The sequence below is a fragment of the Curcuma longa genome, unplaced genomic scaffold, assembly GCF_044706935.1.
Source record: "Curcuma longa cultivar G26 ecotype Majalengka, Jawa Barat unplaced genomic scaffold, ITB_CL_G26_1.1 utg18532_np1212_1030455_RagTag, whole genome shotgun sequence".
NCBI classification, from domain to species: domain Eukaryota; kingdom Viridiplantae; phylum Streptophyta; class Magnoliopsida; order Zingiberales; family Zingiberaceae; genus Curcuma; species Curcuma longa.
Genome location: NW_027435598.1, coordinates 457,349 through 471,317, shown reverse-complemented (window position 1 = coordinate 471,317; position 13,969 = coordinate 457,349). Strand labels below are relative to the sequence as shown.

The following is a 13,969-nucleotide window of genomic DNA, read 5'->3' as shown; positions in this document are numbered from 1 at the left end:
AAGCTTGGCCCGGATAAAACATGGGGCCCGTGCCCCGTGCCCCGTGTGCCATTCGCCAGTTGACACGTAGATGTACCTATCCAGCCATTACTAAATTTAAACCGTTGCGATCTGGCAAGGAGACGAGCCCCGTCGTAGAGGTCGCCGACGACGGGGAAGCGGCGGAGTAGGCGGAGGCGATAAGCGACTTGTCGGAGTTGGCGCCGTTGTGCCTCACAAACGTGTTCCGCATGGTTTCCTTGGAGCATCGCTTGATGGGGGTGATGCTCGTCTGCCGATCTCGGCTCGACGCTGCGCGCGATCCGTCCCTCTTGGCCTCCCTCGACCTCGAGTCTGTCTTCGGATTCGACGGAGTCGGTCTCGAGGAATCCGCCTATTGGTTGAAGCTGGAGTTCCAGTGGCGTGTCGCGGTGGGCGGACGGATCTCTGCAGGGAATCCGGGTGCGCCACTGCTCCAATGACGCCCTGTTCTTCGCCGCTGAGAGGTGAGTTAGGCCTTTGTCATCCTCTTTTATCTTTTTGTTCCAAGATTAATTAGCTTGTCTGATTTGGATTACTTTAAGCAAAAAATAAACTGAATTTAGGGATTCATACATCGAAACTAATTACCAGGATTTTTTAAAGACTAGATTTCATTGATTCTTCATGTAAATTTGTTGTTACTGTTGCGTCTTATTGTCAAAACATCTTTTGTCAAAATTATGCTTCACTGGAATAAAGTCACACTGAAGTCCGATTCCAATTCTATGAAGGAATGAATTTTCAAGAATTTAGGTTTGAACCTCAAGTCTTTGTCAAATTATTTGTTGAGCTACATTCAGTAGGAAATGCAATTCCATGTCTAATGGTATTATTATCTTTGTGCTTATTTTGACCATGTTAGTGAAAGTCTGGATCAAATCTGGGCATAAAAGGCATAAATTCAAAAAATGGGCTGGAATTTAGAAATCCAAAGTGGTACTCAACAAAATCATATTTACACAAAACCTATAAGCATAATGAAATTAATTCATACCCATGAATCTTAGAACTTCATGTTTTTTATGTAATATGGAAGAAAACATACCTTGGCCCATTCTTAGTTTTGAAAACTATGAATGAAAGAAGTTGAGGAAGATAGTCTCTTTGTCTATATCCCTTGCTTGATGATGCATGGTTTTGTTTCTGTATTTGTTTATTCTATGTACGTATGTGTATATCAATTAGGGTTAGAAGGATCCTTCCCTTTTATAATGCCAATTGATAATTTTCCATCAAAGTTATCTATTGACATGTTCCGACATAGATGTGTTACAACTTAACATGTCTTTTCATCAGTAAATAGGAATTGTGTTAATTATCTTGTTAGATTGTTTATTAGATATCATGTGGGGCATAATAAATCTTATGGTTTGTCCAAGTTTATTTTGGAGATTGTTTGCACCTGTATTTAGCTATATTTACGATTTGCATGTGTTTCACTTTCAATGATTTTCACCGAACCCAAGTTAGTTTATCTCTATTTTCAACATTGTTATCGCCACTAGCCCCTTTCAAGAATGATGAAAAGAGCCCATAGCTTAAGGACAACCTTTTGAACCTCAATCTAAGAAGCAACAATTGTTTTTCCTTAATTGATGCGTAAAGTTTGTAAGAAGAACATAGAGAAATGGCGGTTTCAAGAGTAATACTTTCAAAATTGAGGAAGATAAAGAACAGATGTGCTTTTGAAGATCAGCTATGGTTTACTTGTTGAGCCTCAATTTTCTCCATTTGATTTGATTGCAATTTACTAATCTATGTTACTGTTTCAACAAGTGGAATCCTAACGATAGTTCGTTAAACGAAACATTAGTTTTCTTTTTAGGCCCAAGGCTGCTATTATCTATCATGCTCAAATATATTTTCAGATCACTGAATTTGCAGATTCTATCAAGAAAGAGTATAGCCAGTGTGTAACTGATAGGTCAATGTTTAAGATCACAACTTTCTGCCCCCATCATCGTAGAATTGGACACGAGCAATTGTCATGAAATTTCTTGCCGAAGGAACTTGGAATGGGCTCGATCCTTGTTCGCGTTGTGGCCTAATTCGGTACGACAGCTGCAAAGTTCATGCTAAAGTTGATGCATTCTTGGATATCTTCGGGTGTTTTAATTTGACAAGTAGCTGGGTAGGGCAACCGTCTGCCAATTTAAAGAATCTTAAGATGCCCAACAAACCTAACTTCTACCTTCCATGATCACCATTACTCATTGAGAGATGAAGTAGTTGGATATTGTATGATGAGATCTTGTTCTGCTCTCATCATTCTCTTGTCTAATGTGTGTTGTTACTGCTAGAAGGGTTATGGGTGGTAAAGTAAAATGCTTATAGCCTTTTTTGTAAACCCTAATGGGATTGTAAACCGTAAACTATTTCTCTTGCTGATGGAAATTACCTGTTTTCATAGCCTTATGTACAATGTATGAGTCATGAAAATTAATCTATTTGTAAAGTATAGTAACATTATGTACAATAGATTCTTATTCATATACATTGACAAGAACTTCATACAATTACAATATTTTTTTTCAATTAGAATTAGAGTTGAGTATTCGGTTTATTCGGTTTAATCGAATGGAAATTTTAAAATAGTCAAAAATCGAATTAATCGATTTTTTCGAAAAAATAACTGAAATTATGAAATAATCGAATCAATATTTTATTAATTCATAAATTTATTCAATTTAAATAATTTTTATTTATTTGGGATGGTCAATTCTATTTTATTCTACAGTGTACCGAATTACTATGGATTAATTAGGGTGTATAGAAAAAATGCTTATAGCCCTTAAATCTGAATCGGATTGTTTAATTCTAAACTATTTTTCTTTAACTGAAATTGTTGCTTTCACCTTATGTACAATTAAAATATTTCAGTCTTTTTCTTGTTGGAATTAAAAAATTTATTGATCAAAATAATAAAGTTTAAGCCTTTAAAAAATATTAAAAGAAAAAGATTTTAATATGCGCTATAATATTTAAACATTATTGAAGCGCAGATGGCATTATAAATAGTAGTCGATATTTGACGGGTTCCCAAACCCTAATCTGGAGCCCTTTCCCTTTGTTCCTTCGACTTGTCGTCTGAGAGAATCTTCATGTAGTTGGCGATGAAAGCGGTGACAGGAACCGTGGTCTCCTCGAAGCGCATCTCCCTCTCGAAGGCCGCGGCGGTGCTCTCCCGCTTTGCCGCCAACGAAAACGCTGCCCGCCCGGAGGTCGCCGCTTTCGTCCACCGCGCCTCTGCCGCGTTCGATGAGCTCGTTCACTTCCACCGCGAGATACGCGCCGCACGCAGGCGCCCCGAGGAGAGAAACGAGGAGGACGAGTGGAAGAAGAAGAAGAAAAGGAAAAGGAGCAGAGACGAAGATGAAGCTGAAGCTGGCGATGATGTTGGGGGAAACCCAAATTTGATGAATGGGAATGCATGTCTTGGTAGCGATGGGGAGCAGAAGAAAAAGAAGAGGAGGAAGGAGGATGCGGACGAAAGAACGGAACTTGTTCTGGAGACGCATAAGAATTTGGTGGGAAATGGCCGGCATTATGAAGATGCTGCAAAGTTAGTAGATGAGTGGAATAAGAAGAAAATGATACTTGGAACTGAGAAAATGAGCAATCTTGACAGAAAAGGTGACTCGAAACCTGAGTTCCAAGAAGAAAGCCTTAGGCATAGGAAGAAGAAAGACAAGAAGCATAAAAAGGATCCAAAGGAAGTCAGTTTGGAAGTCGCCATAAAAAAAACCTAAATAATTTGTGCATCGGAGAAGAACTTGGGCAAGTAAGTGATCAAAAGGAGCAGATCATAAAGAAAAAGAAAGATTAACAGAATGGAAGATCACCAAAGAACTAGCCTTTGTGATGTAAAGCCGTTTCACTACTTGTGCCAAGAGTTGGAGTTTCATTACAAGTGGAATATTTAAGGTGTGTGGCCACATTCTTCTAACCGAATATTTTTAATAACATGCATTGAATATCTAAAGTTTTGAGTTGACATCTTCTGACAATAGAATATTTTGCATGAGATGTTAACTTGCCACTTCAATATCAACATTGCCTTTAATGTGACTTATGAAATAGATTATTGTTGTACAAATTTCACCTGAGTTATTGTTTATTCAAACTCTTTCCAGTTTGCTGCTTGAAATATACATCAAATGCTTGTTGGTTCTTGTTAGTGTTTTAGCTAGTTCTTTATGGTGTTCATATATGTTTTTTTTCAGTGCGATCATGTGTTGAATGATTTTCTTTGTATGATTGGAACCTTCAAATTAAACTATCAAATCTCATGCATTTTGCCATGGAATTCTTCTTCACTCATCATTCTTGTATTGTTTCATGAGGAGCTAGGAAGATGATTTCTAATTTGTTTCCTCATACAATAGTAAAATAATATATAAAGTATCAACATTCAACCTGACCTCATTACAAACCTTATATCAATCTCATTCCTGATATATTTGTATATTAATCATTTGATACTTTTGTTCATGATGGTTTCTAATGGGAAATAATACTCCCACAAATGTGGTAGTCCTGAAAATGTTATTATGAAAGATATGAGATTGGCATAGCTGGTTCAGACAATAGATTTCACTGGCATAGCTGGTTTCTAAGACCAACTAGCAGTGTCAAAATGGGTCGATCGGGATAGGATGATAAATATATGAATGATAAAAAAGCTAATTTAGGTAGAAAAGAGAGAAGATAGAAACATATGAATTATAAAAAAAGGTTATTTTATTGATGGTACAACACATCCAACCTGTACTGGTTGCAATCAACTGATTGCAATATCTAGGAAATTTTGATACTTAGTCTTGTTATGACCATCTGATACCTAGATTTATCAAAATCAAAAACCTATTCGGGTATTTGTTAAGAATTACATGCTTAGTATAGAATATTCTTTTTTTTTCTCTTTATGCTCATTAACTATTTATGATATTACATGCAATAGAACAAGTCTAGCTAAACATAAGAATGATATCATATGGACAATAATCTTTAGTCTTGAGCTCAGAAGAAAGCTTTTCTCGCATCCAAAGCTTTACCCTGGCACAGCGCCTTATTGGACATGCCAGAACACAGTTCAAAAGCTACCCCAAAGTGATTGAAATAGAGATAGATCTCACAAAGAAATGCCGAAAAAGTTAGCATCGTCAAGAGGAACCTGTGCTGCTGAAACAGAGTAGACCAACTATCTGACCATTCAATGCCTAATGATGCAAGCTTTGTCAATGAAGGCAACACGAGGCTTGCTGTTTGATTTGTCCTGTGAGGGGATGATAATGAATCAAGAACCTTCTCTTTTTAGGCCAAATTCTTTCTTGACTTTAGAACTACTGAATTATTGAGAATTCATGAACCTTCTTTGTTGATCCAAGTTAACCAGTTTAATGTTCGATAAAGCCATTTGGTTTCGAGAAAACAATAATTAGTTTATTGCCACTAAACTTCATTAAAAAAAAACTTAGCCCTAGGACACAAGATAAGTAGTGGACACGTCAAAAAGAAAGCCTTAACAACTGCTAGTATTCCAATTCATTCAGCTCTTTGGAATAGCACAAGGGGAAAGATAATGATATCCGCCTCAATACTGTTTAGATGGCAGTAAAGGCGATTGGTGATGTCTAGCAAGATTGATTAGAAGAACGACCATTCCATCTTTCACTAAAAAAATGCTAAAGTGCAATTTAAGTTGAGATAGCAAACTAGTCGAACCACCATTGTAGGACTTTGCACCCAATTGTAGGAAACTTAGAGGGGAATTACACAAATTGCCGACTTGAAGAAAAGTCAAGATGACTAAGCATAAACAAATATGCTTTGGGGAAAAAAACAAGATATCAGGTACAAATAAGATCTACCATGTTTAGAAACTACTAAGAAGATACAAAATCAGATGCCCCAAGTAGAAGGTACCATTACTTTCCCCAAGTTAACAAATATAAATAGGTCTCTAGTATGAGATCATAAACAAATCTTCATTTAGAAACTCTACCTAGAGTCGCGAAGTATTCATTGAGCACAAGTCTTCAAATGTAGAAAAGGTTTCAGTATCCTCACTAAGCATATCCACATACGATATGGAAAAAGCTTTATTTTATTTTCGTCGTTAGATTCCGAAAGGGTCGAAAATGCATTGTGCTAGAAGTATTTATCATTCTATACAATAGCATCTTAGAAGGTTTAACAAAGAACAGTCTGTGTGCAAACCAAAACACCTCATCAACACTTGAGCATACAAACAGTTGACAATAGACAAACCAACTCTTTTTAGTCTGTGCATTCATCAGGGTAGTGTATGGATGGATAATAGTTATTTTGTTAATAGTCTCGTATTGTAGGAAGTTATTCGTTAGGTCTCAATTTCTTAATTTTAGGTCGTCAAAGGACAACCTTAACAGAGACCCCTCGTACATAATGGTATAGTTTGTTTTTTCTACGAAGAATAGTCTTACATCCAATGTGAACAGTTTGTGTTCTCTACACTAAATCTCCTTCAATCAAATATTTAAAATGCATAAGATTTGAAACAACCTCATAATTCGCCATGTTAATTAATTTGAACATGGTCCTTAATTGCTGTTAGTTGTTCCCTTATGTGTTTTATGTGCTTGCAGTCATGGCCAACCAGACTGTTGTAAATTTTCCTAATTCTTATCGCGAATGTTCTTCCTTTTCTTTTTCTTTCCCTTTTCATTTTAACGGCATGTTCCCTAAGGATCATTAATTCCTCTTCTATCTATCCTTCGAATTTAGTTAGAAAGAGAAAAAATAAATAAGGTTGAGATTAATTGTGTTTAAATTTATTTATTTATTTATTAAATTTATTCAAACTTGACTATTAAAAATATTATCGATCTTGAGCCAAGCATAAGTATTTTATCAACTCAACTAACAACGTTGTTGTCGATATAAAATAAATTAAATGCTTATCTAATAAATGAAAATTATAATTTTTTTAGCATATTATAAATGTTTATAAATGTTTATAAATTATATATTCTTTAATTATTTGAATATAAAATTGAGAGATAAAAAAATTATATTTATATTTTATAATTTAATAAATAAGTTTCATGAATTTTACTTATGAATGTTATTGACCCATGTTTACTACTGTCTAAGGTTATTTATTTTATATATATTTTTAGTGTTGAACAAACATAAATTAGCTTTATCAAATTAAGTACTAAGTTTATTCATTAATGTTTGGTTCAGGCCTCTCACAAAATTATGTATAAATAATAATATTAGTGAAGGAGAGGTCCTACACTAGGTTTCTACGGATGTGATACAATGGTAAAATACTCAAAAGATCAATAAGAGGATTAAGTTCGAATCTCAATGGAGAATCAATTGATTCTGTAGGTCGATCTCTGAATGTGATGAATAAAAGGTCATACAATGTAACTATTAATGTAGTCTCTGTATAAAAACATCAATTGACACTTAAATCCAAAACTAATGACTAGATACTTTCATAGTTAATCAAGTATTCATGAATCGATTTCTAATTATCGTTTAAGTCAATTTTGTTTAAGAACTATGCTGATTCAAATTCTCACTTTATTAGTAAATTTGTGAAGATTTTAGGAAAATGTTTTGACTCCCACAAAATTTATACGAACTTTGTGCAAAAGGTTCAGCATTTCAATCCACTTTCAGTGCTCAATTGCCTCAAATAAGAGTTGGAACACAGCTCCAAAAGCTTTTCACATTCCTTCCTTCAATTACTTTCCTCACAAACCCTAAAATTCTAAAACCTATACACCGATTCCTAACACCGCACAATTGTCAAATGTTGTCATCGCCAGGAGGTGAATTGATATGCTCCATTGCATCGCTTGCATCATTTCAAAATTGTCATGTTGCATTCGATAAACAAAACTAGGCCACAACTATTTGATCGAAGTCACCGAGTTTGAAGGAGAGTATGTAGTAGTAGTAGTAGTCTTATACCGCATAATACTGATCAGTTAGGATCCCTAACAACATCTGACTGATACTTATTTTGAAACATCATAACATTTAAGCCACAGAAACTGAAAAAAGCAATGTAATAATAATACAGAAAAGGCACAATAACTCCATGGCAATCTCCATTAAAAGCCGACCTGCAAAGTTTGAAATCCACAAGAGGAAGAAATTATTAGCAAGAAAGTATCAGAAATGAGATTGTAATGTATACTATTCAGAGACATACATACATACACAGTGACAGTTGCAAAACATGGTTAACTAACTGTCTAAGTCACAGTATTTATGCATCAGATTATTAGCATGAACTGTTTGATAGAATGCTAGGACATATATATATATACCTTGTTATGTATGCTAGGAACAAAAAGAATGGCAAAACCCCTTCTTTGCCTTCCTTCCAAATGGCCTGCATGCCTTGACGCTAAGATCCACCGCGGCTGCAAGAGCCATGAAGATGGCTGCGTCCTCCACGCAGGTAACATGGCGCGCTGCGAGTTGAACTAGTGGCTCGCTACACTTCTCCTCCCCCGACACCTTGCAATTCATCACAAAACCGCCAGCAATAGCTTCTAAAGATGCTGAAGAAAGCCCCGGTGTGCCACCGGCGGGCAGATGCTGGTCCATGTCTATGCAGAATTCTCCTCCCTTGTCGGTGCTCATTGCTATGTCAGAAACAAGGATGCCGGCCTCCTGGCCTTGTGACAAAATGTGGAGCCGAAGGCATATAGTGTCTCTTGGATGACCACTCTCTTCTCTCCATGCCTCGAGGCGGCCCCATGGTTGCCAGCTCTCGGCGGAGCCGGCTGCATTGGGGTGGAGTATGAGCCATGCACCGGGGTTGGAATGATCAACTCGGTCACAACCCGTCGATGGCACAAATGGAGTTGCCATGAAAGCAGCTGCCACAACTGAGCCTGAGAGATCATGAATCATTACCTTCCAACCTTTTCTCTCCCTCTTTTCACTTGTGCTTGTTATGTCCAGCGGAGAGGATCTAGTGTGACAAGAAATCTATTAGCTAACAACTTCAAGTTGCACAAAAACAAGAACAAGTAGCAAGATTTTAAGTAACTTGAGGAGAAATACAATAATTCAACATGTTGAACTAAATAAGAAGAAAAGATCGAAAACTTACCTTCGATCTTTGACAAACTTGCAGCTAAATATCGGCTGCTTGATGCTACCCAGTTGCTGAACTATTTGTGGACTCAAGGTAGTTTCATCTTCAAATTTAAAAACATATCTGGGATCAGGATCCAATCTCACCCGTAAATGAAGCTCAGGTCCATGTTTTGATACCTCCCCTTTCTTCTGCCTAAGACCGATCCACCCGTCATGAAGTAGTGTCGGTTTCTCGAACCGTTCGAGTCCTATTTCTAATCCGAGACACCCAATTATCTGCCTTCTACCTGTGACACCACAATGTGAACCCTGCTTACCCATGTACACAATAATCTGAAGGTTTGCTTTTGGAGCACTGAAGTGTCTTGACACTGTCAGTGTTTTGACATCAGATTCCTCAAGATAGAATACAACAAGATTGCTGTTAGCATCTGGACTGCCTCGAGGGGATGAGACTAGGGGCACTCTTGTTCGTCGAACGGGAAGATCTCCAATGCGGATATCACACCAACACTTGGAATATGCAGGTACTGCACCTGGTCTATCCTTCAATGCATCCACTGCTAATCTTAGCCCCAAGGATCCAATAGACAATCTGAAAAAAATCTGTGGATCCATGATTGTCGAAAATGTCACTCGATGACCTCCATGGCTCGGTTTATCCAGTCAAAAACTGTATAAAGATACCAAAGTTTAGATCAAATAAGCCTAAACGCAAACAGAGGTAACAGTTCATGAAAAGTGATGGCTTAAGGTTAAAGATAAAAAGGAAAAGAAAAGATATGAAAAGATATCTAAAGCCAACAAGGATCAGACACTTAGAAATGTTGGAGACCAGTTGTGGGTACTAGTGGAACAACAAAAGAAAAAGCACAGACTGGGTGACACAAGGCAAGCATGGCATTTTCTTTTGCTATTGGAAAAAGCAATCTACCATGCCACTTTCTTAGAGAGACAATGGCCACCTACGCAAGGCTTGCACACAGCACAAACGATCGATAAATCTCGCCCTGGATGCTGCTTGCAGCAGTTGGTGATGCCGCGGCTCATCTCCGACGAAGGACGGCACACCCATCCACTGGTCTGGGCAGTTGCAATTGTGTGCCTCATCCTGGTAATTGCTGTTATCATCACTGGTATCGTCGTGCTCACCGTCTACATAATCTACAAGCCTACAGCACCTTACATCAAGGTCACCGATGCTCACCTCAACAATCTAATTTACGACCAATCTGGCCTCCTCGAGATCGAGATGGCCCTGAGACTGGTAGCAGAGAACAACAACATGAGGGCTCATGCAAGCTTCTCTGACCAGAGAATCCTTCTCCAGTTCCATGACATTGATGTCGCCGAGCTGCGGGCTGATCCATTTGAGGTCGCCAAGAATAACTCATTGGAACTCAACTATCTCTTCCAATCGCAAACAATCCCACTCGGCGATGGAGCCATGGACACCATGGACGTCGCTCTGAAGAGGGGGATTGTGCCGTTCGAGCTCATCGGGCAAGCCAGAACAAGGTGGAAGGTGGGGTTTTTCCCCTCCGTAAGGTTTTTTACACGCCTCAGTTGCCACCTGAACTTCTTTTTGTCCAATGGGAGCGCGATCAACTCGGACTGCAGCTCCAAAACCAACTGATGTCCCTAGCTACTTGCGTCCATGGTGAAATCAATTTCATTTGATTCAACATTTTTTTTGTTGTTGTTGTTTGTTCTCCTCCCTTAAGTTTTAGATTCATTTTTCTGTATGTCGTTAGATGAATTAAGATAGAGGAATCCTTTACAATGGCCACAATGGAGATGCATACCTTTCTTTCTAAGAAATGGCCAGTTCGCATTTTTGCTTCCTCCACGGCCGTTCAACTGTTCGAGAACTCGAAGCTGTCACCAAGTCAAGAATATGATCAATAAAAAGCTTTATCTGAAGCTTCAAAAGCTAGAACAATTCTCGTTTCTTACTCCTTTTACCTCTTTTTTCCTTGTTTCAAGCACAACGGCGCAGTAACCGAAGCTGAAAACAAGCAGTTTGAGAGTTAAGGCTGCATTTTGTGGAGGCAAAATCACGAACTCCAAAAGCGCAGCTTTTTGGAAAGATCAAGAACGTAGTACACTAGTGGCACTTTTCTCGCCCTCAAAAAACCACCCTTTCCAGAACCTCAATCAACCCACAACCACTTCGTCAAAAATTAAATCTTTCCACATTTCCGCCGGCAAAATCGCCAGAATCGCCGCTGTCCGGCGGGCGGAGGACCATAAAGAGGAGGACGCAGGGAGGGAGCGAGGGAGGGACCAAAGAGAATGAGTGAAGGCAGGACGGCGAAGAGGGGAAAGTTATAGAGACATTCGTGGAAGATACAAGCAATACTATACTAGCGTATGTGGGGCGAAAGTTGAAAGTTTTTTTGGGGTAATTGGATACAGCTGTTCCCGAGCTCTATCCAATCTCCATCAAACACACTCAGAGCGAGTGCTTTTTGGGCTTAATCTATCCCTTTTCCTTTTCTTCTCCCGACTGCCGATGTCAAATCCTTACGTGGGAGCGGATAAAAGATTTTTAAAAAAAAACAGAGCGAGATTAAGCGGAGCTGTACCAGTCTCGGGATCCAATGACCGCCGCTTTAGGGCTAGAACACGACAAGCGAGGAGAAAAGATGCAATTTCACTGGTGCAATTTGCCGCTTTGTGGTCGTCGCGGAGATGATCGCCAGTGGAATGCGACGGAATCAAATAAAAATCGAAAATTTAAGACGCAAAAGGACGAGCTCGCTCTTGTTCTACTTTTCAACGATGAAATTGAGGCGTGTAAGATCAAGGCAGAAGGTCACCGATCCGCCACTGAATCTGACTCTCTAGCTGACAAGGAGCTGACGCGATGCATGATCCCACATGATTCGATCGAGTTCCATTGATTCTTAGAACGCAGATTCTAGGGTTTTCGCACACGCTCGACAAAAATGCTGGGGAGAAGAACAGCTGCAAGGGTAACTTAGTCTTTTCGTCTTCTTTTAAAAATGATTAACTAAGCATTTAAAAGGCGTTTAAAACTAATGGAAGAGATTAATTAGCCTGATTTAGAAATAAATATCAATATTCGAACGAAGCGGCGATGGCGTGCGATGTTATAGAGACTTGTCCGTTTTGGGCAGCGAATCCGACAGCGACATGAAAGCCCGAGGTTGCCCCACGCGACGCAGGCGCACGTGGCGCGCGACACGCGGCCGGCAAGCGGCGGCAGCGCGCACTCACATGCCCGCTGCGCCGCTCTACGGACATCGTGCAGTCCAATGAATCTGGTTGCGATTTAATTAATCAGGATAATAAATGGGCAAAAAGTGAAAAAAAAAGTTTTTTTTATCAATTTACTTTAAAATAATTTAATTTAATTAAAATTAATTTGTATTTCATTCTTTTAATTTTTACTCTATTTCTAATAGATTTTAATATTATAATTTAATTCACTACAAAAAATGATTTTTTTTAATAATAGGTAATTGGTCTTCCCTGTTTGCCTACAGATAAATTCAAAATATAACTTACAACTCTAAAACTCTAAATCCTAAAATTGTAAAACTAAAATCCTAAATCTTGAATCTTCAATTCAGAGCTTAAAACCCTAAAATCTTAAACCTAAAACCCAGACCCTAAACTTTAAATACTGAAATCCTAAACTCTAAAATTCTTGAATCTTAAATCCCCAAACTCTAAATATTGAAACCTAAACCCTAAAGCCCTAAAAATTTTAAACCTTAAATCTAGCATTTATTTTTTGATTTTTTTTTTAAAATTAAGTTTAATTTTTTTGGATTTTTAAAGAATCTTTAGTTTGATTTTTTTAATTTTTAATTTTAAATTTTTTTGAAATTAAAAAACTTTAATATTTAAAAAATAAAAAATTTAATTTTAAAAAATAATATTAAAAACTTTTAAATTTAAAAAACTTACAACATTCCACAAGTTATAAGATTCCTCATAGTTAACAGTAACAATATTCCACGGAAGTTATAAGATTCAACAAACTTATAATGTTACATACAGTTACAACATTCCTGATAAGTTACAACATTCCACAATGCTTACAACAAAACATTCAATACGATTATAATATTCTTCATAATTTATACATATTTAAAAATTAATCTCTATAATATTCATTTCTATTAAAATTTAAAACTCAAATTAATTCTCATTGGAAGAATATTCCACCGAGGAAAAAGATGTTTCTAGAACATCATAAAATGATGATTATATCTATACACACAAAAGGAGTGATATGTTGTATACCCCGTGTGCGGCCTCAAGGCGTAGTAGCACAGATAGTGCACACATAATATTATTGGTGTAATGGTCAGGTCGATTCCAAAAGGTAATAGACTTGTATGGTCTAACGTTTGGTACGATGTCGTAATCATGCTTGTAATGTAATCAAGTTTGTATCTATAATGTAATCTTGATTACATTATTATGTTTGGTTGAAGGAATGCATGTAATCTTTGATTACAAATTTAGAATGATTACATTACTGTGTTTGGTGTACATTATTTTCAGTTGCTAACCAAGGAATCTAATTTTTATTATTATAAAATACCAATAATACCCTCTGTCTATCTACTAAGCCTAAAACCTTAGAGGAGCTAGCATTTACTCCCTCACGTAATTATCATAAACAACATTGGTACGGTATCTTGAATATGTCCAGTAAGTTCATCCAATTAGTTATAACAATTTAATATCTTTATTGGAAATGCTTCAGTTAATCCGGCATGCATGTCAGGCACTTCCTCATACAATCCTTAATTAAATATATACTATAAATTCTCCATATAATTTCCCTTCGATATCA

At 37.4% G+C, this 13,969-nt stretch overlaps 3 protein-coding genes and 1 pseudogene across 3 annotated transcripts; 3 read left to right on the top strand and 1 right to left on the bottom strand.

Annotated features, from left to right (window-relative positions):
- Nucleotides 1-20: 20 nt before the first annotated feature.
- Nucleotides 21-2,383, top strand: LOC141819715 (F-box protein SKIP1-like; annotated as a pseudogene).
- A 715-nt stretch (nucleotides 2,384-3,098) lies between these two features.
- On the top strand, nucleotides 3,099-4,148 carry LOC141819834 (uncharacterized). Its single transcript, XM_074707091.1, has one exon. It carries the CDS (start codon nucleotides 3,135-3,137, stop codon nucleotides 3,768-3,770), a length of 636 nt encoding a protein of 211 aa, XP_074563192.1. The 5' UTR covers nucleotides 3,099-3,134; the 3' UTR covers nucleotides 3,771-4,148.
- A 3,857-nt stretch (nucleotides 4,149-8,005) lies between these two features.
- Nucleotides 8,006-12,016, bottom strand: LOC141819735 (uncharacterized). Its single transcript, XM_074706980.1, has 5 exons — nucleotides 11,098-12,016; nucleotides 10,938-11,010; nucleotides 9,146-9,805; nucleotides 8,352-9,004; nucleotides 8,006-8,144 (listed from the first exon to the last, which is right to left on the bottom strand). Exons 3-4 carry the CDS (start codon nucleotides 9,748-9,750, stop codon nucleotides 8,365-8,367), a joined length of 1,245 nt encoding a protein of 414 aa, XP_074563081.1. The 5' UTR covers nucleotides 9,751-9,805; nucleotides 10,938-11,010; nucleotides 11,098-12,016; the 3' UTR covers nucleotides 8,006-8,144; nucleotides 8,352-8,364.
- LOC141819689 (uncharacterized) lies at nucleotides 9,882-10,768 on the top strand. The gene has a single exon (XM_074706946.1). It carries the CDS (start codon nucleotides 10,169-10,171, stop codon nucleotides 10,766-10,768), a length of 600 nt encoding a protein of 199 aa, XP_074563047.1. The 5' UTR covers nucleotides 9,882-10,168.
- Nucleotides 12,017-13,969: the final 1,953 nt, after the last annotated feature.